The 23809-nt window shown below is 37.6% G+C and overlaps 1 protein-coding gene across 5 annotated transcripts in view; it reads right to left on the reverse strand.

The window, feature by feature from the left end:
• LOC126775285 (E3 ubiquitin-protein ligase UBR4) overlaps positions 1-22956 on the reverse strand; it is a 40791-nt gene extending 17835 nt beyond the window's left edge. Inside the window, exons 1-56 of one of the 5 annotated variants that reach the window (XM_050497107.1) lie at positions 22820-22956; positions 22466-22563; positions 21367-21503; positions 20776-20896; positions 20431-20696; positions 20040-20203; positions 19675-19813; positions 19428-19550; positions 19216-19352; positions 18824-19028; positions 18535-18694; positions 17941-18107; positions 17281-17446; positions 17003-17154; positions 16178-16334; positions 15510-15613; positions 15287-15430; positions 14676-14891; positions 14217-14404; positions 13889-14069; positions 13672-13777; positions 13371-13524; positions 12941-13178; positions 12474-12692; positions 12141-12311; positions 11636-11781; positions 10936-11075; positions 10585-10789; positions 10323-10375; positions 10080-10218; positions 9789-9950; positions 9549-9697; positions 9286-9392; positions 8861-9075; positions 8551-8720; positions 8240-8452; positions 7824-7988; positions 7549-7743; positions 6826-7010; positions 6588-6749; positions 6346-6478; positions 5973-6166; positions 5647-5880; positions 5350-5500; positions 5137-5270; positions 4900-5055; positions 4733-4819; positions 4353-4592; positions 3617-3797; positions 3170-3393; positions 2937-3084; positions 2568-2729; positions 1617-1806; positions 1174-1319; positions 357-422; positions 42-211 (exon numbers count right to left, since the gene is read on the reverse strand). In XM_050497107.1, the coding sequence (XP_050353064.1) occupies positions 42-211; positions 357-422; positions 1174-1319; positions 1617-1806; positions 2568-2729; positions 2937-3084; positions 3170-3393; positions 3617-3797; positions 4353-4592; positions 4733-4819; positions 4900-5055; positions 5137-5270; positions 5350-5500; positions 5647-5880; positions 5973-6166; positions 6346-6478; positions 6588-6749; positions 6826-7010; positions 7549-7743; positions 7824-7988; positions 8240-8452; positions 8551-8720; positions 8861-9075; positions 9286-9392; positions 9549-9697; positions 9789-9950; positions 10080-10218; positions 10323-10375; positions 10585-10789; positions 10936-11075; positions 11636-11781; positions 12141-12311; positions 12474-12692; positions 12941-13178; positions 13371-13524; positions 13672-13777; positions 13889-14069; positions 14217-14404; positions 14676-14891; positions 15287-15430; positions 15510-15613; positions 16178-16334; positions 17003-17154; positions 17281-17446; positions 17941-18107; positions 18535-18694; positions 18824-19028; positions 19216-19352; positions 19428-19550; positions 19675-19813; positions 20040-20203; positions 20431-20696; positions 20776-20896; positions 21367-21503; positions 22466-22563; positions 22820-22941 (9057 nt within the window). In that variant the 5' untranslated portion in view covers positions 22942-22956. The remainder of the gene's footprint in view (positions 1-41; positions 212-356; positions 423-1173; positions 1320-1616; positions 1807-2567; positions 2730-2936; positions 3085-3169; positions 3394-3616; positions 3798-4352; positions 4593-4732; positions 4820-4899; positions 5056-5136; positions 5271-5349; positions 5501-5646; positions 5881-5972; positions 6167-6345; positions 6479-6587; positions 6750-6825; positions 7011-7548; positions 7744-7823; positions 7989-8239; positions 8453-8550; positions 8721-8860; positions 9076-9285; positions 9393-9548; positions 9698-9788; positions 9951-10079; positions 10219-10322; positions 10376-10584; positions 10790-10935; positions 11076-11635; positions 11782-12140; positions 12312-12473; positions 12693-12940; positions 13179-13370; positions 13525-13671; positions 13778-13888; positions 14070-14216; positions 14405-14675; positions 14892-15286; positions 15431-15509; positions 15614-16177; positions 16335-17002; positions 17155-17280; positions 17447-17940; positions 18108-18534; positions 18695-18823; positions 19029-19215; positions 19353-19427; positions 19551-19674; positions 19814-20039; positions 20204-20430; positions 20697-20775; positions 20897-21366; positions 21504-22465; positions 22564-22819) is intronic. The other 4 variants (XM_050497125.1, XM_050497116.1, XM_050497133.1 and 1 more) reach the window with 4 other exon arrangements.
• Positions 22957-23809: the final 853 nt, after the last annotated feature.

Genomic DNA, 23809 nt, shown 5'->3' on the forward strand with positions numbered 1-23809 from the left:
TTTTATGTGATATGCGTTTGCTATATTGAATGCGTATTAACCTGTACAAAAGGTATGGCACGCAATCCAGGCAGATTTCTAAGCGTTGGTACAGCATCCAATGCTGCGGACAGTAGCGATAGACGTAGTGCGTGCAATTTCTTCGTTTCGTTCTCAACTTCTACGGCACGGGACGTCGAAGCCATTGGTTGAGATGAACTTGATGGACCTGCTGTTACGATACATTATATTGGTTAATTTGACTACTTTTTATATTTTCTCATTTAATATTGCTTTACAATTTTAAGAAGGAGAGTATATATATACATCATATAATAATTAAAAAATATATAAGCATTAAATAAACTACTACTAGCCTGCAACCGCAGCTGGTACTTCAACAACAGTAGAGCACGGCTGTCCGGATGGCGCTGACATCTCGCCTACAACACGAGGTAAGCTCACACAAACAATATCAAGCATAACACATCCATGCTGAGTGCATTTCATTTTGCTACAACTACATTATTATATATTTAGTATTTTAATACATTATAAACATTATTTTTATCTATAGCCATTCCCTTCTATAAAAAAACAACTACTTTAATTAAGTCTTGTAGCATACATACATACACGTACATATCTTCACAAGCCATAACCACTATTTCCCAATGACTTTCAACTAAATTTTACCTAAATGCATAATATGTTCAGTTCTAGCAAATTTATTATATATATATATTTATTGTCTAGTCTAGCAAAAAAGCCGAGATGGCCTAGTGGTAAGAACGCGTGAATCTTAACCGATGATCGTGGGTTCAAACCCGGGCAAGCACCACTGAATTGTCATGTGCTTAATTTGTGATTATAATTCATCTCGTGCTTGACGGTGAAGGAAAACATCGTGAGGAAACCTGCATGTGTCTAATTTCACTGAAATTCTGCCACATGTGTATTCCGCCAACCCGCATTGGAGCAGCGTGGTGGAATAAGCTCTAAACCTTCTCCTCAAAAAGAGGTGCGGAGGCCTTTAGCCCAGCAGTGGGACATTCACAGGCTGTTACTGTAGCAAATTTTATTTCACGACAAGATGACATTACTACTTGGTGCAGTGCTTTTTAAGCATACTTCTTCATCGATGCTTTTCATATATATTTATATTTCAAATTAAGTATCTCAAGTATAGCTTACCGTAAGCACTGCTCCGACCGGAGACACCGCCAATACTATCAGCTGCGGAACCACCACTATCAGAAGCCGCAGAACCGCCGGCTTCAGCTGGTGATGTACGTAATGTGCTGCCATCTGTTGCAGCCGTACTGCCTTCGTCGTCAGATCTGTACACGATAAGCGATTAAAATAAAATCAAAATCTGTATGAATTATCATTTACAATTCTTTTCAAACATTTATTTAACTTAAAAGCAGAAAAGAATCTTGCATGGTAATATTGTTACAAATTCTCAAAGCCCCATGGTTTTGTGAGAATGTATTCGTATAAGGTATCGTTATATTAAATGCCAGCCCGTAATGATCATGTCATGCCTATCCACTACGAGTTGAACAGCAAGGTAAAATGATGATGAAAAGATATTACGTTATCGGGCTGAGAAACAGTGAACAGTAGAATCATACCCGTTGGGTGAGGCAGTAGCGTCGCTGTAGGCGGGCGCGTGTGGCGCGGCGGACGCCGAGGCGGCGGGCGGCTGCGCAGGCGCCGGGGGCGGCGCGCGACGGCCCTGCTCCTGTAGGGACAGCGCGATGGCTAGCTCCACCATAGTCTCGTCGTCCGCGTCCGTGGGGATATCGAGCAATGCCTCGAGACCTGCAAGTGTAAATTATTATTATTATTCATTATTTACGTCATATATCACAAAATACTGCAAAATATTGAAGTAGATGATTCTAAGGGCGTGGACACATGTCTATGTCTATGGCCATACCACCCACCGTGTAACGGCTCGGCGCCGCTACCGGGAGACGGCACGGTGCCGTGTACAGTGCACCGCACGTTAGTTTATTTTGCTGTTGCTTAGTTCGCACGTGTTTCGCACATAAAAATGGCTGACAATATAGATATTTTTAATTTCACTAGTGGAAGCAGGTCCCGTTCGGACGTGCTTCCACTAAAACTAAAATTGTAAACTAAGTGATGCTTCCTAGGATTTGAACCTCGACACCATTTAACACTTATGTTGATGTTGTCTGTAGGTTTATCTTAAAAATGGCTTCATAGATTCGAATTAAAATGCATAACTATAAATTTAAGTTCATACCAATGTTTTAGTATATTTTTTATAATTATATACGAGAAGGAGACATACTTCTACATAAAGTTAAATTAAAAAGTCGACATCTAAATTGTCAGCCTTTTTTATTAACACATTCGAACTAAGCAACACAACCTAAGGCAAGCGGAAATCTAAATATAATGAATGAAAAATGCATTAATGACAGTCCATAAGTAAATAAATAAGTCACAGGCGGTTTAGGACTGTTGGCACATTGTAAAAAAATTATAGGATAAAAATACTTATATAAACTTATCAATATTAGATAATTAAGTTACACAAATATTTAACTAACCTCCATCAGGTGCAAGCAGCACCATGGGTTCCAGTGAGTCATCTACATCCATATATTGGTTCTCCTGTTGATCATCCCGATTCGCGCTCAATTCAGATTCAGACACGGCGGCATCAGCAACCGAGCTGGCCGGCTGAGCTGTTGTTACCGAAGAACCAGCACCTGTATTGAATAATATTGTTAAACTTTTTGTGTTTTTTAAATTATAATAAAACAAAAGCATCGTTTTTGATCGACCTTTAATTTAATTATAGTCTCTTAGTCTTAGTTCTTATCTTAATAGTCTTTTTATACCATTAACTAGCATTGTAGTGGTTAAGTTTTTTCAACTATCTACAAACAGATAGGATATAAGATATTTTCAAGTACCTGGAGTATTTGGAGGTGAAGGTATATATACTCTACGTCTTTTAACACGTGGACGTAGCACTCGCATTAGAGCTGCCTTGGCACCGAAACTAATACTCTGATCTTCGGCTAACAGTAGAGACAAGTAGATGTGGTTTCCGAAGTCAATCTGTTGAAATAACACAATGGTGTCAATTATGTAATATCTTGAATATGTATCAATAAATATGTTTTGCGAATATGAAAATACTTACGCAATCGGAATCACCATGCAGCTGGAATGCGTGTATGATATCAGCGAGAGCGTGCAGCGTGTGCTCGGCATGCCGCAGGCCGTACGACAGAATGCCCGGCGGCCCCGTTGTGTTGCTGCGACAAGCAGTTAGCTTCCACAGCACACTGCTCAAAAGTGCGCATAGATGCGGCTCGCGGTCCGGTTCCTCTTGAATATCAGATTTCCAGAGCATTGACCAGTCACCTAATAAAATTGCGAATTCGTTGAATGGCAATATCCAAACACGGTACTGCCTATGTACCACGATCGACTTACTTACTCAAATTCCTTACTATCAATTTACATGATACTGAAAATTAAAAACTATTTTGTGAGATAAATATCTCTAATACAAAGATTTTGTCGAACTTAGCAATCGATCGTTACCCGGTTCTGTTACTCATTGACATATAAGACAATGTAATACCATCGGCGGGCTTGGGCGGCGTGGGCGCGCTGTACTTGACGAGGTGTTGCGGGCGCGCCACGGCCACGCCGCGCGCGAGCAGCACGAGGCGGAAGTACGCCTCGGGGTCGATGTTACGCGCGTCCGTCGTGTCGCGCAGCTCGCGGAGAGACATTGAGACGTATTTAAGTATTGCTTGGTCCTGTGAGTAATAATAATAATAATAATAATGTCCTGGGACATTTTTCACACACGGCCATCTGATCCCAAATTAAGCTTGTACAAAGCTTGTGCTATGGAAACCAGACAACTGATATACTAGATATACTACTTTTCTTTTGTAAATACATACTTATGTAGATAATTACACCCAGCCTCAGGACAAACAGACATGTTCATGCACTCAAATGTCTGCCCTGGGTGGGAATCGAACCCACAACCTTCGGTGTGATAGGCAAGTATTTACCAACCACGCCATCCGGCTCGACAAAAGTAAAAGTAATATATATATTGATGGGCTAAATGAGTTAGGTAACTGTTAATTGTGGCTAACATTTCGTGTCCTTACTTGTTTTAAAATGTTACATATTAAATTAGTCACGAGCCGCTACGCAAACATAAAAATTCGGAAGCGGTGATTGTGGACGGTAATTTAGATCACATATGTAAATACGGATATTTCGCAATTACTATTACATAATTAAACGGTTATCGCTATCCTTTCCTGTTTATCAATAATATATATTTGGTTACTAGCCTTGAATTGATGATACTGCGACTGATGAACGGCGCGTAGCAGACATTGCGCTCTTGCGTGCAAATGGGCAGAAGCCGGTGCACAGAGGAGTTTGCGCGCAGCTTCCGCTCCAGTCTCCGACCCCGCCGCTGCTCCGCTGTTGGCGGGCGCACTTGCACCTAGCTCTAGAGCTTCGAGAGCTGCGCAAGCTAAGCGCTCCAAGGAGCTCGGCTTCCATGAGCCACTATTGCTTTCTGATTCCTAGATAGAATTACAAGATACAGTTAATGAATGGTCCTAACAAACTACCATGTTCCATATTACATTGACGTAAGATTATTAAATTATTTATATGAAAATTACGAAATATGATGAATATTAAAACTATGAATTTATTTTACCTGAGCAACCTTGCTTGAAGAAGCACAAGTAGAGGGGTCTTCGTTTTCTTCTGGCCACCCAAACTGTTCTTTATTTTTGCCATAGACCTAAAGTAAAAAAAAAAACATTGCGGTATTTCAACGAGATTATAAAAATAATATATATAGTTATATTTGTATAAACATACTTTAACAGAATCGACCATTGTCACACCATCGGGGTCTTGAGAGGGACCAAAGGTTATAACAAGTTTCTTATCGGACTGCAGAGACTCCTCACGAGTCAAAGGAATATCAAACCAACGGTTTCTGACTACTATTGTCTGTATCGATCGTCCATGTATCTGAAAAAATATAAATAATCATTATTACTGCAGTTCATAGCATTTTACTATCAGTTAAAGGAAGGAAATCATTGTCAATACCTCTACATAAGCCGGCGTCCTGGCAACGTCCTGATTGCCCAGCAAAACTCGTATTCCGCAAATGACCATGTTGGGGTCAGAATTGACAACTTCCATTATGAAGCCGCTCATTTTTGTTGAGACTACATATAACCCTAAATGAAAAAAAAAATTAATAAACTCTTTTGACATTCTCGTTGAAATAGATATTATTTTGAATGTACAATCTCTTACCCGTGGTGTTTAGACGATGTTTAATCTGAGCTGTGTTGTAAACCTGAAGCAAGTCATTGCCGCCGAATTCGATGTCGCTCATAGCGACACAATGCTCGAAGAAGTCAATTGGGAATTGTGGACTTCCAGTTAAATTTGATTTTATTACAACCTAGAAGAAATTACTTGTTGGTCATATCCATTTCTATGGCTTAAGCTGCTATCAGTTATATACCCTATATTGTACACCAATGTGTGCAATTATGAACTTAATTAATATTACGCTGTCTAGAATGGTAATTTATTTTATGATTTTACCTGTTGCACTTTCCCCTTAGCGTGATGAGTGAGCAGCCTCGGTCTGCGCCTGGGTGCATGCACAGGCTGTATGGCAGGTGACAACCAATAGCCTGTTTGTTCGTTGTTCGCCGCGTACATCCGCAGACTACCGTCCTCGCACAGCAATATGAGCGTGCTCTTTTGCTCACCGCCGCCTCCGCACCAATGGCGGACAGCTACCATATCTGTTATCTTTGCTTTTGCCGGAGTCACCTATAATGCAAAAGGAAGATTTTAAAGAATGTAATAAATATGCGACAAAATATCGCAGATGGAAAAAATGCACGATTAGTATAAATTTTAACCTTGATCTCCTGAAGGTATATGTTGGTAGGAGTGAGCATGAGAACGACGGGGTTGTTGGAGGCCTGCATGACGGCGGTCACGAGGCCCGGGTGTCCGGGCACCTCGGCCCACTGGCACAGCGACTGCACGCCCTGCTTGCCACGCCCGCCCTCTTTCTGCGCCGACGACGACGCCAGTGTTATCATCGCCGTGCCTACGTCAATAACGAATAATTGTGATAAAAACTTGTAGTAGTAGTATTATTAGTTTAAAATATGATATTCGTTAATAAAACTTGTCTTACTTTCACATAACAATAAACACATTATTATTATTATTATATTACAAAATGATAGCCAAGTCATATATAGAGGCAAAAGGGATAAATTCTACCTTTAACGCTGTCTTCGACAGTATTTAGTGGTGCAAGGAAGCTCTTTCCTTGAGCATATGAGAAGAAAAGCATCTTAAGTATGTGCGAGTAGTATATCGACACGCCACCACCGCCAACTAATCCAGCGACATCCTGTATAAGAAATTATATATTTATATTATTATTTGCTAGTAAGTTTATCACTTTATGAGTTTGTTATTACTGAATTATTTAAATATATATGTATATATTTAAAACTCACTTGTATTTCAGGATGCAATACTTCAAGGGTGTTAGTAACATAGAATGTTCCCAGAGTGGCCCGAGACTCTTCACTCATAGGCTGCCAGTAGATGTGGCCAGCAGAGCTCATACACAACATGTGCATAACATCTTCTTGATTCACAAACGTAACATCACGAACCTAAAGTAGATGTTATTATAAAGACGTTTGTAACATAAAAGTAACTTTCAAGTTTAAATAAAGACTTAAATCTCACCTTTCCACTTGGAACAAGGAAATGATGCATCGGATTATTCAGGTCTTTGCTCAGGTCAAATATCTTGACGAAGTCAGAGGTGACGAGCGCTAGCTGCGCTTGCGATCCCGGCAGCCAGATCGCTTTGATCACATAGTTGTTAGCTTCCAAGCCCGTATTCAGAACGAAGTGATCAGCTACAGCACCTGAGGATATAATATCACATACATATAAAAGTAATAGTTATATAAAAATAATAAAAAAAAAGCCTCTTTTTTCTTTTAGGTAAGTAGCAGACTGGCGAGAGGACCATCTGATGGTAGCTGGTGACCACTGCCTACATATATTAGTGCTGTAAGAAATATTAATTATTCCTTACATCGCCAATGCGCTACCAAACTCGTAGTTCCCGAGGTTTTATGTCCCTTGTGCCCGTGCCAACATTGGCTCACCCTTCAAATCACAACAATACACTCAGTATTGCTGCTTGGCCTTAAAATATATGATGAGTGGGTGGTACCTAACGAGATGGTTTTGCAAAAAGCTCTATCACTAAGTGAAGTCTTTAAATGTCCCACAGCTAGGCTATAAACACAGACTTAGGTATATACAAATTGGGCCTTCTCGGCTCTCAAAAATATATGACAAACTTGAAAAATGATTTAGTAGACTAAGTGTAATTTTGTCTGTATATAATATTTTATGTTAAGTAATTAAGATCTTCAAATCAGGAATATTACTCACCACCACTGTTGAAGGTAAGGACGTGGCACTCTTTTAAACCGCACACAGCTAACAGGTCTTCATTCCAAGGATTTCCACTGAGACTGAGCACGGTGAACGGTATAGGCGAAGAAGAGAGACGAGTCAGCGTCAGCTTGTGTTTAGACGAGTCGGCTTGTTTAAGTAACGCTGACAGTTGAAGAACTGTGATTTTTCCTATGAACAGAATTGACAAATAAAAGCTTTAATAAAAAGCGACGAGAAGGAATTACAAAATAAATATGTTGTACACATACCTTTTTCATGCGATACAGCGAGATGCTGTCGACGGCCATGTGGCGAGGCGAGGCAGCACATTGCAACGCGGCGAAGCTTGTGCGCGGACATCAATTGTCGGATCATTTGTCCATTCTCGCCCGTGTACGACATGCGGACGTTCTCGAATGCACCTTCTTGCGAACCTACGCCGGAAAATATCGCAGCTCATTTAATACATAATTAAAATCCGCAATAGTTACTACTACGGTTTTTTGTCGCAACATACTAAGTTATTTACTATACAAATATTTTACTTCATCAGTTTGTATGGTTACTATTATATATAACAAGTTGCCAAGAATAAAATAGAAAAGAATGAGAGAATTATATATTAAAGGCGAATTGATGTTAATGGAGAAAGTTTCGATTAATAGTATAGAATCGGAATCAATACCTAGTGTGGGCAACAGGAGCGTATCGGTGTGCGTGAACCGCTTCTCGCCGAGGTGCAGCTGCGCGAGCGCGCGCTGGGCGCGGCCGTGCGCGCCCACGGCGGCGCCGCGCTCGCACGCCGCGCGCACGGGGCCCGCCAGCGCGCCCAGCAGGCGCCGCACGCGCTCCAGGCAGCCGGGCCAGCCGTTGTACGACAGCAGGAACAAGCGGCATCCTACGAGAACGTACCATTGTTGAATCATTCTCAACATTCATATAAGCCTGTCGGTGCTTATTTTATTACTAATTCTCCTTTTATTCGGTTATCGGTACCTTGAATGTTATGTGCGAGGACTGGGCGACGAGGGGGTGCGAGCAGCGCGGGAGGCGAAGGACTGGACGGCCGACGTCTAATAGAAGGCGCAGGTGGAGTCTCTTCCATCCCACTGGTGGCCCCGCGAACTCCACCGAGAGTAACCGAGCGTTTCACTAGAGCTTGGCAGCTAAAAAATGGTATATTTTAATTTAAATGGAATAATCGTCAACAAATTTCATCATATTCCTCAAAAAATAGTATGCATTTACATTATGTGATTATTACCTGAGCTATTATAAGATATCTGGGGCGTTAAAAATATTTTACCTAGAGTCGGGTTTAGCACCACAGTCACAGAAAAAGTTCCCGAACTTGGCGTAGGAAACGTCGTGTCCGCGATGACACACGCGCGCGCACACTGTGCACACTCCCACGCCGTCCACCATCTTACACGTGTGACAATGATACCAATGCTGGTTCATAAACTCGCGCTGCGTCACCGTGAACGTGCATAATTTATATTGCAGCATTGCATCCTCATCCTGCGCGAAAAAAGGCGAAGTTATTTAAGGTATTTTTTATTAAATCGTTTCACTGATATTTGTTCAAGCAGCTTATTTAAAAGCTTTTTGCTTATGTCAAGACCGATGAAACGTTTTTTTTTTCTGATGTCACTGCTACATATGCAGTCTCAAAATTGTTTAAGATTGTAATTATTGCATTAGTGTTTTATGAATTGCGACGGCACATACAGAATCATCGGCACTCGTATCATCTTCGTCTTGTTGTTCGTCTGCGTAATCTAAGTCGAATCCAAGTTCCGATGGAGATTCCCAAGTTGGACTAACAGATCGCCAAGCTGCAAAAATATTCATATTTAAAACCTTTTTATTTGTAAGTAAAATAATTGTACACATATATTTAACCACAATACTTTAACAAAGTTTAATACGATAAGCATTTTAAAAATAACCTTTATACAATAAACAATAAACTAACTTAATCAACTACTTACTGTGAGGTTGAGAAAATCCAATAGTATGCAATGCATCAGCCAGATAAGATAGAAGGACACACGCGGATTCTATCTGCGAGGTTATATTTGCGTCTATTTGGCCTTCTTCCAATTTCTCTAACACCTCTGGACTGCTAAGGTTCTCCACGCTATTAAGGAAATACAAATTATTAATAACTTCCAAATATATGATGTGAAAGAATGAATGAAAGTCGGTAATGTGCTTTTGTATTAGTATACCAGGTGGACAGCCAGCCGATTGCGGCGGGGAACAGGTGGCGGTGGTCAGCGCCGGCGTGCGCGTCGGCCAGGCGGCACAGCTCGCGCATCAGCACCGGCGTGCACGTCGTACCGCTCACGTTAATGAGAGCGCCCACCATGCGCTCGCACACCTTCTCGGCGCTACGGACAAGGTTTGCTCAGTAAAAACTCGTTATTGCTATGTGAGATGATTATGATGAAAATATTTTATCTGTTTGATTATGTATCAAACATATAAAATATTTTACTTCTTACCAAATTAACACTTACCCGTGATGGACGATGTGTTTACAAAGTAAAGAAAGCAATGTTGCATTATCGTTAGAGGAATCGAAGGGGTTGCCGGCTTCTGTACTGAGGACTACCGCGTTTGCATTTTCCTTGCTTAATTCAGGCCAACCTCCGTTTTCTGTATACAATTAAAATTATTATTTATTATATCATTTGACAAAACCTAAGGAAGGTAATGTTTAGTTTACATACACATTTATAAATATATAATAAAATATTTACCTGAGTTACTAGATTGTTGTACTGTCTCCAACGGAGGTCTCGGCGCAGGTACACTATGGAAAATTGACAAAAAAGTTAGAATAATAAAAAAGTGAACATAACAGATTTTTTAAATTTTTTTAGCAAATAGCTTCTTTAAAACTCTAATCTATATCTTATATTTGTCTAACTTCAATATTTTATACACAAAATTATAGTCAGTCGCTTTAATTCATGTCAATACGACAGAAACAAAGAGACAGTTTGATGTCGGTATACTAACGGAGCGTCAAACACGGGCAGGTCTTGGTCGTTCCTGTTGGCGTTGTCGTTGCGCGGCGCGTCGCTGTCGGTGCGGAACACGGAGCGCAGCGCGTTCCGCAGCGCCACGGACGCGGGGTTGCCGTCGGGCGCGGCCGACGTGGGCGTCGGCAGCTCCGTCTCCGTCGGGGACGCGTTCGCAGTGCCCACGTTGCCGTTCGTGGGCGCTGGGACATCCGGACAGTTATTTATGAAGGTTAGTATTTTGTTATGGTGTCATAGAAGTAGATACGACGACCGCATACCATAGTTTAAATGATGTATTATAATAATTATTATTTCAATTTGGCTTTATAAAATGTAAACGGCTCACCTGGTGTGACTAAGCATATGTGCGAGAGTAAACTGAGAAGTTTCTGTTGATCCGCGACACCAATGAACTTGCAAACAGATACACATAATGCGCTGTTCAATTCGGAGTTGTCACAACCGGTAAATATCTTGATGAAAAGTCTGTGAAATAAATATATATTTTTTAAAACAAATCAATTATTTTTAACCTAGTTTTATAACTTCGGAAACGCAAATCCGAAAACAAATACAGCGACGAATTTGAAAGGATCCATTATTTTGCAACTCTCTTCCCTGCTTATTTCTTAAGTTTCAATGGCCAACAGAACATAGGACTTTCGTATAATAATTTAGTTAATTATTAACTTTAATAAAATTAATAAATAGCAATAGTTTAAATTGAAATTATTGGTACATTTACATAATGTACATAGCAACAATTTGGTCATGTGTTTAGAAAAAGTATTTCCTATAATTGCGGCTTTTACTTGTCGCTGATCTTTCGTTTCAAATTCACGGTTGATAATTTGGTATTGTCATGTTTTATTTAACAGCGACAATTAAATAAGGCGTGGTGGAATAAGCTGCAAAACTTCTCAAAGGGAGAGGAAGCCTTAGCCCAACAGTAAGATGTTCACTGGCTGTTACTCTTGTTAGTTAATGTCTAGTATCATACCAATTCAATCAAACAATTACTTAACAAATAGTAAATAACAACTTACTTTATGACCCTTTCAGTAAATGCGTTCTTTCCATTAGGTGCAGCCAGCAGTATTTTACCGAGCGCATAATCCGAATTATCTGCGAACACATTCTCATATGCCACTCTCCCTGCTGGTCGGTCTAATATCTTCTCCCAGTAAATCACCTGCACAAATAAAATAGCCTATCATACTATGTTACTTTAAACCATCTTTTATTGTGTAAATATTTTATTAAATCATGATATGAAATACTGGTGGTACTATTATTTCATCGGTACAATTAGTAGTATTTTAGAAAAATCATACATAATTCGTTTCTAAAATGAAACTTTACATTTTGGCTTCACTTATTAATAAATACAAAATATATTATATTTGTATTTTTTTCTAAATTTATTTGTATACTTAATAAATGAACAAATGACAAAGACACATAAAGAACTTCTGAATGTAAAAACATTAAAAAAAAGTTTAAAAAAATGTAAATATGTACATAATTTTGCAATTCTCATTTCATTCTCACCATATGTTTCAAGGTATTTTCTGTGGACGGCTGTAGGTGATCAACGAGAACAGAGTATGTCGTCTTCAAAATATGTTCGTGAATGAGCTGCTCTGCTTTATTAACTTGTGCGACTAAAGCATTCAGCGTTGCTGCTAATGGTTCTGCTAAGAATTGAAGTCTGCCATCAGTCTGTACAGGAAAATTATGTGTTAATAATTATTATACCAAAAAGTAGCTATTTATACTTTACATATTTACAACTACTTCAGAATTTGAAAAAACTTTTAATCTATTTTTATCATCTCAAATTTTAAGTATTTTTATAGGTAAGACCCAGAAATATATACTTACCAAGGCAGGAACAATTAAATCCAGAGTCTTTTTAGTAAGATTTGTATTTTCAGCTAGTTTGCTAGAGCCGATTTCAAGAAGCTTTGCAGCCGAATAGGCTAGCATAGTCAATGAAGCCCCGATAGAGTATTTTCCACCAACAATCATGAGCTCACTATGTGACGACACAAGTTGCAGAACAGCACTCTCGGATGGTATGATGTGGGTCTCGTAAAATGTCTGGACAAAAAAATGTATAAAATATTTAAAAATGCACCTTGCGACGAAAATCTTATCTCGCTAACGGAATGGAACGATACAAGGTGACAGGATACGATAAGAAGTTATTTATTAGGTAAATGTTACTTAATGATGAACAGAGAAAATTAAAAAAAGTAATATCAATTCATGTTTTTTTTTTTCAAAACATTTAGCATGGATACGACACGACATGGTTACATTAGAATGGTACATAGGCTTATACTAACGGCGTTGACGGCCAGCGGCGGCGGCACGGCGCAGGCCTCGACGGCCGCGGCCACGTTGGGCGGCAGCAGCGCCTTGAGCCACGTGCCAAGCGCGGGCGGGCCCGCCGCGCCCGCCGCGCGCGCCACGGCCCCCGCGCCCGCCGCGCCGCACACCTGCAGCCGCACGGACGACACGGCCGCGTCCGACGCGTTGCTCGTGCCCTCCGACGAGCCTTCGATTTCAATGCCCACGCTCAGTCTGCGGACACGATTGTGGGATTAGCATTTGACCATGTTACTGCAGATCGGTTCATCTGTTTTCGTGCACCAATACAGTTTTTTTTTTAATATTTAATGTCAATTACTAATATCATCTTTTTGCTTCTCTATTTGGAATGCAATGAGAATATTTGTGTTAAACATTGGCTACGTAATGAGTACACTGACTGACCGGCAACATTCGAGGATAGTTTCGAGCAAATCCAACAAGTCAGGCATGAACTGATGCGCTTCCGACGCAGAGGCAGAGTCTACGAGACAGACCTTCAATCTCATCAGAGCTGCGTCGCATGATATTACGTCGAGGAGTGATGGCAGACCATCGGCTACAATCAAAAATGAAAATGAGCTCTCCCAAAACTCTTCATCGATGACTTGCATAAACAAATTTATGAAAAGTTATCAGACATAAAATACTTATGTATAAAATAGTATGTAATAATATTAGATGATCCTCCTTCATAACAACTTACATGTAAGATTTTGTTTAAGGTGTTTCATAGTCTCAGAAGCGAGCCACGCTGTGTATTTAATATTGTCACACGACGCACTCACACCGGCCAGTAAATTTTCCGCATACTGCAATGTAACACAGGTTTATAACATTATTCTTACAGTTAGAGTTTTTCTGAATCGTCAATAATTTAACGAAGCTTGAATGAAATAAATAGTAGTTCATAAAGTTCGCACCTGCGTGTACATGCCCTGCTTGACGAGCGCATCCTTGAGCCAGGGGTTGAACACCTTCTTGTTATCGGCGCGCGGGGCCCACACCAGCGCGTGCAGCGGCAGCGGCGACGGCAGCTCGGCCTCGATGCCGGCCTGCAGCTTGTCCATGTGCGGGGTAGCCGGCGGCATGCTTATCACCAGTCTGGGGTACCAGGATAGTCGAGTCAGTATTTGTTTCATTTAATTTCTTAATTTTAAACATTACCACCAAACAAATTTAATAAATTAAAAAAACCGATACTTATCAACACTTTTTTTACAACTTTCCTTTTACTATTAGTGAACATACCTCCAAGAAGTTTGGAAACAGTAATGTGCCGCGGCGAGTGCAGCCGGCGAGTTGTGGTACTGCGGGTTGTCGCAGAGACACGCAGAGTTCAACAAAGACAACAATGCGTCCAGCAACAAGGGATATTTCAATTTGTGGGGAGTTCCCAACACGAAGTTGCACGCCAAACCGTCTAATTTCGGATTTTCCTACAAAAAATAATGAATTATATTATTAATATGTCCAATTCTAAAGTTTATTTGAAAATTCACTTATGTTTTTAAGTAGCATTAGGTAGACACAAGTACTCTTATTAAATACTATATATACCATACTAACTATGGTCTAGTTATTTAAATTGTTGTGTGGTAGATAATCTGAGAAATGTATCCATACCAAGTTCATAGGTGCCTCTATTATTTCCAGTTATCAAAATATTATTAATTTACTTAAATATATTATATACAATAGATAAAATACCTGGTTATTAATTTCCGCGTTAGTAAGTGCGTAGAATCTAGGTCTCATGGACGTATCGTCTTGCGTTGGTGTCCTATAGGCTTGTTCTATGAATGGAACCTCACAATATATACGGGTTTTGAGTTGGCCATTATCTGTGGTAGTCTTCACGCCTGTAGTACTCGCGTCCGACGATCGCTGCGCTAGACCTGGCGCTATTACGAGATTCCATTCAATCTAAAAAATTAAAATGTTCAATTATTATTAAAATCCCCATACAATCAAAGCATTTATAAATTTAAGCAAAAGACAGATACTTATTAACACTTTTTGTTTTATATTACACAAGATGAAATTAACGCTTGTCACGTCAATAGTCTAAATATAAATCCGGTAAAACTGCAACTTCTATATATTGTTTTAATAGCTTTTTATCGTTACAAAAAAAAGAGTACTCAATATAGAAGATTCGGAAATCAACTATTCACAAATTCAATATTTGTATAAATTTAATAAAAAACTAATAACAGTTCATCAAAACTGTATTCTATTGAATGGCTTAACATGCTAGAAATTAAATGTATGAAATTGAACATGTTAATATTCAGCTTTGTAATAGGTAGTTAATTTACCTGTTGTAATAGGATCTGAGGTGCATCATAAAGGTGCTTCATGAGATATTCCAATAGAAGCATCAGTCTGGTTGTCAACATGAGCTGGTGAGGCGCCAGATTCATAGCTCGCTTTCTATCACTTATACCGAGAGTTTCGACAACCTGAATAAAAAATACATATTTAGTAATATTCTTCTCCATGTTCGTTTCGTTTAATATTTATTTTATTGTTAAAACTCACTTTTATTATCGCATTGGATGTCATAAGCAGTACAGATTTTTTCTGCATCAATGTCAAAGAATGGAATAAGTATACAAGGAGCTGTGCATGTTCAACATTCAAATCTGAAAAAAGGTTTTAAAAACTTATAGATTATCGTGCCTCCACAATTTATTTCGTTCCGTAGAAAAATATTCACAATAATAATTACTCTAAAAGATTCCATCACATAAATGAATAAACGAACTGTCCACAAATAGGGGGAAGGGCATTAAAAAGCAGCCAAGACAAGTGGGACATTGATTAAATGTTCACTTCCAAAGCAATAATATTAAACTGAAGAGTACCGAATCTCAAACAATGAATGTCGTAAGAACTTAGTAGGCAATATTTCCTCTTTGAATGCATCGCTACTTAACACCTCAATAACCCACTTGATTGCTGAGAACTATTCTACCAGCAAAAGCCTTCCTAAGACTGAGTCAGAATGAAATTCATAAGTAATGTCTGACATATGTATTCTCATGCAGTTTTAAACACACTGCTACTCATTGCGCAAGTAAGATAAGCAAAAATTGATTTATGAATTGAACACAATTTAAATATTGAGGATCGGTGAAAGACTTAAAATATTGATGATGAAGTTTATTTGAATGAAATACATTTGATTTACTCAAAGCACTATTTACCTTCATAATCGTGGTCCTGGCTGGGTTGGCTTTGTAGAGCGCACTCTTGAAGAGTGTTTATGATCTTATGCCACATAACAAGGATGCTGTTCTCACGGTCCGCTGCCACCTTACTCAGGACCATACCACCGAGCAGCTTTGCTACTCTTGGACCAACCTAAGTGATAGATTGTTATTAGATATTTAATTCATTATAAACACGAAAAATCGCTGTTTTATGCTAATGGAATGAATGAAAATTAATAAGTAATGTCGGAATGATTGGCTCTTTTGACACTTACCAAAATAAGTCTTTAAGTAATTATTAATTTCGTAAAAAAAATAGCAGTTGATGAGTCTGAATAGGTTTTAGTACAGTATATAAGAGTTACTCTTTATATAAATATAAACTGTTGTACATGAGTTCTTTCAACATTTCGTCTTTAATTATTTTTTTTAATTAAAACAGCCTGTAAATGTCCCACTGCTGGGCTAAGGCCTCCTCTCCCTTTTTTGAGGAGAAGGTTTGGAGCTTATTCCACCACGCTGCTCCAGTGCGGGTTGGTAGAATACACATGTGGCAAAATTTCGATGAAATTAGACACATGCAGGTTTCCTCACGATGTTTTCCTTCACCGAAAAGCACGAGATGAATTATAAACAGAAATTAAGCACATGTAAATTCAGAGGTGCTTGCCCGGGTTTGAACCCACGTTCATCGGTTAAGATTCACGCGTTCTTACCACTGGGCCATCTCGACTGGGACATTTCGTCTACGTGCCTGTTTTATACACATATTGAGTACATAACCAAGTGCAGCTGTTTATTATAAGAAAATATTTTCACCTGAAGTGGGGTCATATTGTTTCTGTCGGTTCCCGTAGAGATGAGTTGTTGCTGCAAAAGCGGCTGTAAGTTGTGCAAGTACCGCACGAGGGCAGAACTGAACGAGGCGTACAGCGCTCCGAGACGAGCTCCGAAACATGGCGAAATTGTCCCTATGACATATTATATAAATATTTAAACAGCAATTTCCTATTCATAAAAATATTAAGAGTACATTATGAAAGTTTAATTTTGCATGTAAGTTTACTATCAATAAAAAAAAAAAAAAAGCATTTTACCGGTGTCAGTCCTAGCAGTTTCTCTATCAAGATCCTTAGCAAGTGCGGCCAGCAATGCTTGGTGTGCTTCGTACAATTGCTGAGCTGTAGCGCCCAGTCGTTCTACGCCTTCGCCGATTATTTCTTCAGTTAATAGATTGAATATTTCTGTTGCCAGTGTTATATACTAGAAAATAATTGTAAGAAAACAATTATGTTTATGTCACTGTAAAATTTTATCTTTATAACGAAAAATCTGACAACGAGATAATTGTAAACATATGTTAAAATTATTATTTTATATAGATTAAACAACGTAAAAAATGCATAACAAACATTTATTATGCTTTAACTTTTAAATAAAGACAGTACAATATATGCAATTGTTATTCATTGTTGCTTACGTAGATACATTTCTACAAAAACAATTCTGTTGAATTTGAAATTCGTCGGGTGGAAATCAGGAGGGACTATTTTAAATTTGATTTAAAAAAAAAATGACATAGTTATCTTTTGTAATAATAATAATTGTGTAATTGTCTAAAAAGTATAATTTAAGATAAACTCAAATGTGAAGAAGATCTCAAAATTTTGATAAATCAATTAATAAGGTTATTTGATTTATGTAATAAATATAACTTTTAAGTTTTTATATATTTAGTAATATATATAAAGTGTCACCGAGTAGGGCTCTGCCTTGTCGAGCAGGAAGGTCTGCTGCGCGGTGGCGTTGTCGTCGGGCACGTCATCGCTGTCGGGCGCGCCCGCACGCGTCAGGCCGCTCTCCAGCGCGTCGGGTGCCACTAGCGTCGACTCGAACCACAATCCGAACAGCGGCTCGCTGTCTTCTGGGACCCACGATCACATTTAACAGTGTAAACGTTAATAGAGACGACAACTATCATAATCGATTTAGATAATACTATATACTTTTTAATTTTTTACTTTGTATAAGCTAAACGAAAGTAGCGCGATAATTTTCTGTCAGTTATAACGATAATTCAAATTATTTATAAAACTGACCTTAACTATCAAGAATCAATATTAAGTTCTTGTTTACTGTATTAATAAAAATAAATAGAAGATTTTATGTCAATATGTACACAGAAAAAATATGAAAAAATATAACAACAATAAATTTTATATTAAACATGTACATTACATGTTTAATATAAAATATTTTATATTAAACATGTACATTACATGTTTAATATAAAATAAAGCACATCCTCTTCATTTAAAAAAATAAAATGTTAAACTTTATGAAAATCATACCATCGTCAGTCTCCGAATCCTCGGAACAGAGTATCATGTCCTGGAAGTAAACAGTAGAGTCGGATCTGTCGGGATCGGCGTCTTGATTCTGCTTCTGAACCACCGCTCGCTTCAAATTCGTCGCTTTGCGGTAACAAACCACAGCTAGCGATACCAGCAACTACAAATAATTTTAAAAATTTTAAAATAAAAAATATATGTTAGTGCATGAGAATTTGTAAAAGTATAGAAATTAGAATTCTTCTGTTTTGGCTTCATCGGCCGGTATTTCTTAAGAAATAAAATATACCTGATGCAAGGGAGCAGCCGACGCGAGTCGCAACTCCCTCTGGTGCGCCGTGTGGTGCGCCAGGATCTGCAGAGGCGCCGGCGTGTCGGCGGCGGGCGCGCTCGTCGCGCTCAGCGCCTCCAGCCGCGCGTCCGACAGCAGCGCGCCAGTCCACGCCAGGCAGCGGTCTCCCAGCGCTATCCATACCACGCTGAGATTTTGTTGCCTGTTTGGAAACAATATAAAAATGAGACAAGCCCTCTAATCAGTAAAAATAATATAATGGCTTAATTGAATATAATACATATATAATAACCAGAATATGTAATCAGAGGAAAATACAACAGATGGATTCTTATGATATGGCTAAAATTTTGAACATGATTCCATTGAAATGAAATGTGTACAAGTACATTTTAATGAGATTGTAGGGTCGCGAAGGTGCCTTGGCAGGACTCCGTGGCGCGGTAGTACTAGGTGCTCCGCCAAGCGCATGATGAAAGCCACATAGCAGAACCCAAGCGCCGATCATCAGGTGATTTTGATAAACCTAGTAGAAAAGTAATTAATTTATTATTTAATTTTTTATTTAATTAAAAATTTAAAAAGGCATTGTACTACTCACATAGCCACCGGCCCGAGTAGACTGCTTGAAAGTTTCTCCAATAGTGTTGTAGAGACCAAGTGCTCTCTCAACTAAAGTAGCTGTCATTTCCTCGTTTTCATCATCTCTTGGATGAAGAGTTGCCTTTAGAAAATATTAAAAAAAAACACATTTAAAATTCCAGAAGTTCACCGATTTTATTTTGTTCTTTAACGCTAACTCCATACATAGAGCCATTAAGTTTATATATAAAATATATTTTAAATACCTGCGCGGTAACTGCGCACACGAGCCAGGCGGTGGCGAGGTCACTGAGCAGAGCAATGCGCTCCGGCGTCAAGGGCTCAAGGCATGGCAGTGATAGCGCCATTCGACACACGTAAGCTTCATTCATCAAGAAGTTGAGGCTATCGAAAATTTATGATTACAAGTTATATAGCAGCAATATCTTATTTTTAAATACTAGGTACATTGGTGAGTTTCTACAGTGATTTCTATGTATTAAATTTACAGTTTTTTATAAAGCTTTTGTAACTTAACATAACTTTTCATTTTACTCCAGATCGCAAAACGCCGAATATAGTTTAATTTAATCACACATAGTACTATTAATCAAAATATTAATTTACTTACAGTTTGACTTCAGAGTTAAAGTGTGGTGGTATGGCATTCTCTTTAGCATCTCGCCAGCGTGTCAAGTAGCGGTACAAGCATGGCAGCGACGAGCAAACCTTCAGTAGCATGGGTCCAGCTCGGAGCTCCACTAACAGGGATGCGCAAGTGGAATACATCCACTTCTACAATGTAAAAAAAAATTATGACTCCTAATATTATACAAATAAAATTAGAGTTTTACAAAAAATTTAATGATCTAGAAGTATTATTTAGTGATAATTGGTTAATACTATTATTTCTTATAATGCATTAATTTACAAAAATTCTTGAGTGCAATTATTCATTCTATGCAACAAGTAATGTTCCTGGATTTGGCCACCTCTTTCGAATGAAAATACAGAACATTTACCTTTACGTCTATGGAAGCTTGCTGAGGAGCATTCCCATCTTTAGTGCTTTCCAAACTATCTTTACTTCCGGGTGAAATAACCCCTGCAGCTGGCTGATTCTGGGTTAAACAAGTCATTGTATTCCTTAATGGCAGGGTCAGTTGCTCCAGCAATGCATCTGACCTACGTTGAGCATTTGATGGAGGTTGCTTCTCTGTTGTTGATGATTGAGATGAAAGAGATGTGATAGGGCTCGGTATCACTGATGATTTTGTTGTTTGCGTTTCTAAAATAAAAATGTGTTTTACTTGATAACCTTCGTTACTTTGACTTTAAACATGCATTATTATAATTCACTTAAATACCTGGTGCATTCACTTGCGCCGGAAGCTTGGATGACTTGAGAAGAGAAGTCAATATTGCAAGTTCCGATTGTGGGAGACCCCCACCATCAATACCACACAGACCAAGAATTGGCAGAAGCAGCTGTAATAAGATCATTAGAATTATAAATGGGAAGTATTGATACAAATACTTGCAAAAGATACTTAGCAAACAAACAATTTATTTGAAACTAGTTTCTTAATGTGGTTTACCCTGCCTGTGTGGGAGTGGAAGTAAAATGTTAGGTACCATGTCCTTTTCTATGACAAACTGTATGTAAAAATTCATTATTATTTTTTGTGTAATAAAAATTTGAAAGAGAAACAAACAAACAAGCTTTCACATTAATAATATTAGTAATTTTTTTTATGTTATAGGTTGGTAAACAAGCAAATGGGCGGGTAATATGTTATGTCCCTTGTGCCTGTAATTACACTGGCTACCTCATCATTTAAACTGGAATTTAACAATGCTAAGTATTGCTAGATAAGAAATAATAGATTTTTTTATATAGATTTGTTTGTTCATAATCCATCCTAACTTTTATATAGCATGTGTTTTTTAATCATTACCTGTTTAAAAGACACTTTGGGTGCAGCCATGTTAATTGAATCATCATAGGTCAAGACAGCTTGAGAAAACTTCTTGAGAATATGTCGTAACATAATTCTGAAGGCATCATGGGCTGTGCTGAGCTGGTCAGCTGGTACTAATTGGGTAAATAAAAAATCATTTTTTATTTAAACTATGTTTTATAGCTATGTAAAAACAGTTTAATAGTATAATTGCATAATATTGTACAAGAACCAATATAATATGTTTTATGTAAGAAAACTGCTATAATCCTTTATTTAAAAAAATATTTATAACTAAGAATGTATTTTTTTTTTTTTTATAGAATAGGAAGGCGGACGAGCATATGGGCCACCTGATGGTAAGTGGTCACCAACGCTCTTAGACATTGGCATTGTAAGAAATGTCAACCATCGCTTACATATCCAATGCGCCACCAACCTTGGGAACTAAGATTTTATGTCCCTTGTGCCTGTAATTACACTGGCTCACTCACCCTTCAAACCGGAACACAACAATATCAAGTATTGCTGTTTTGCGGTAGAATATCTGATGAGTGGGTGGTACCTACCCAGACGAGCTTGCACAAAGCCCTACCACCAGTTATACATATTATAAATTATGTATTGGTAGTTTACATTCAGAAATCTTTAAAGATATTTCTTAACTGCTTATTTACTTTGATTAACACATTAGTGAGTAATTACCCTATGTATTACACTATTCTACTTTCAAGTATTTAATATATCTATTAATACTTTTATCTAAGGTTTACTTCAAGTACTAAATTGTATTGATAATTACTTTATTAAAATAATAACATTACATATTGGTGTTACATATGTTAGCAATAAATACTAAGCAAGCAACAATAAAATTATTTAAAAATGAAATAAAAATGTTATAGCCTTAAATATTGTTATTATTATTTGTACGTATGGTGTATTTAGACAGTTTTTATAATTATTTGGTCTAAAGCTTAATTTATGATAAGGTCTTATAATTTTTTGGCTTACTGCTTAAGTTATTTTATGGTTTATGAAATAGTCAAATAAAAATATGTTAAACAACTACTTTGATAGTAATTATTGTACTTACAATTATTAGCATTAATGCTGATAAAGTGCGCTGAAAGACACGCAAAGCAGGTGTAGAACAGATCGTAGACGTCCTCATGATTTTCGAATTCAATTTCGCTGTTAAAAACAAATTGAAAAGGTACTATAAATTATTATAATTTTACCTTCATATTAGAAAAATATATCTGATTTTTAGTTCTACATAATTAAACAGAAATAATGTAATCAATGCTAATATTCTTAAATAAAACAAGCACTTATTTCCAAACATATCATTTCATCAACGAAATATAAATAAATAAATATTGATTGCTGAATAATGAAGGATGACTAAGTGCGTTACCATATAAACTCATGAAAGTTATGTACTGACCTTTTAATAATAGCTTGAATTATTTCTACGGCATCATTTTTATCGAAAAATGGGCCATAAAGTGCTGTTAAAATCGGTTTAACTGATGTAGACCATTCTATATTTCCTCCCGAAGCAGCCATTTTCGAGAACGACCATTCGCGATGTGTCAAAAATTTTCTGTTGTCACTCTGTCAATCACAGACCAAATTCCACAGATTACCAAAGTAAAGACTTGTAACGACAGAGTACAACAATGTATTTTATGTTGTGTAAATGCTATGGCCGTAGTACACACTATAAAAATGCTACCAATGTAATACATGCGAAATATGTGTTTTACTACATAAAGTACTAATAAAATAATTAAATTTATATTCCGTTGCATTTTAACTTTTATATTTACAAAGTTAAAGAAGAAAAAAACAAAGAAAAATAAAACAGAGATTTCTCTTTATAGAAAACTTTTAATAAATTAAAATAATCTTCTGTACATTTAAGCACTTCATGTATCAGTGACAATAATTATTGTCTTTAATGGCGTTTTTTGATTTCGAATTCGAGAATGGTACTACGCAATGTTCGTCTATAGTTGGAATATTTTGAAATTGCCTTAGTAATTTTTTCTTGTTCTTCTATTGTCTTCAATTCTCGCGTTATATTGTTATAAATAATATCCAAGGTAGATCAAGTTACGAAAATGTCCTTACTATGAAAGTGTCATGTCAGATGGAGTTACAAGTAATTATTATAGTCCTTGCGATATAAAATATTTCAGTGAAAATAAAATGTACTCTCGCTGAAACGTTTCAATACTCAATAAAAGGAAAGATCGTTTCCTTTAAATAGCTCCTTTTGTTTTCCATGTTTCCGTTGTGATCCATACGTTTCTCGTTATAACTATTGACGTTTTCTATAACTTACTTATTGAGAATATGAGATTCTTAAACTGTTCTCTACTTATTTATTTATTCTTGTTCTCTACTTTTATATTTTTTATAGTATAGGTAG

Source organism: Nymphalis io, chromosome 2, assembly GCF_905147045.1.
Source record: "Nymphalis io chromosome 2, ilAglIoxx1.1, whole genome shotgun sequence".
NCBI lineage: Eukaryota > Metazoa > Arthropoda > Insecta > Lepidoptera > Nymphalidae > Nymphalis > Nymphalis io.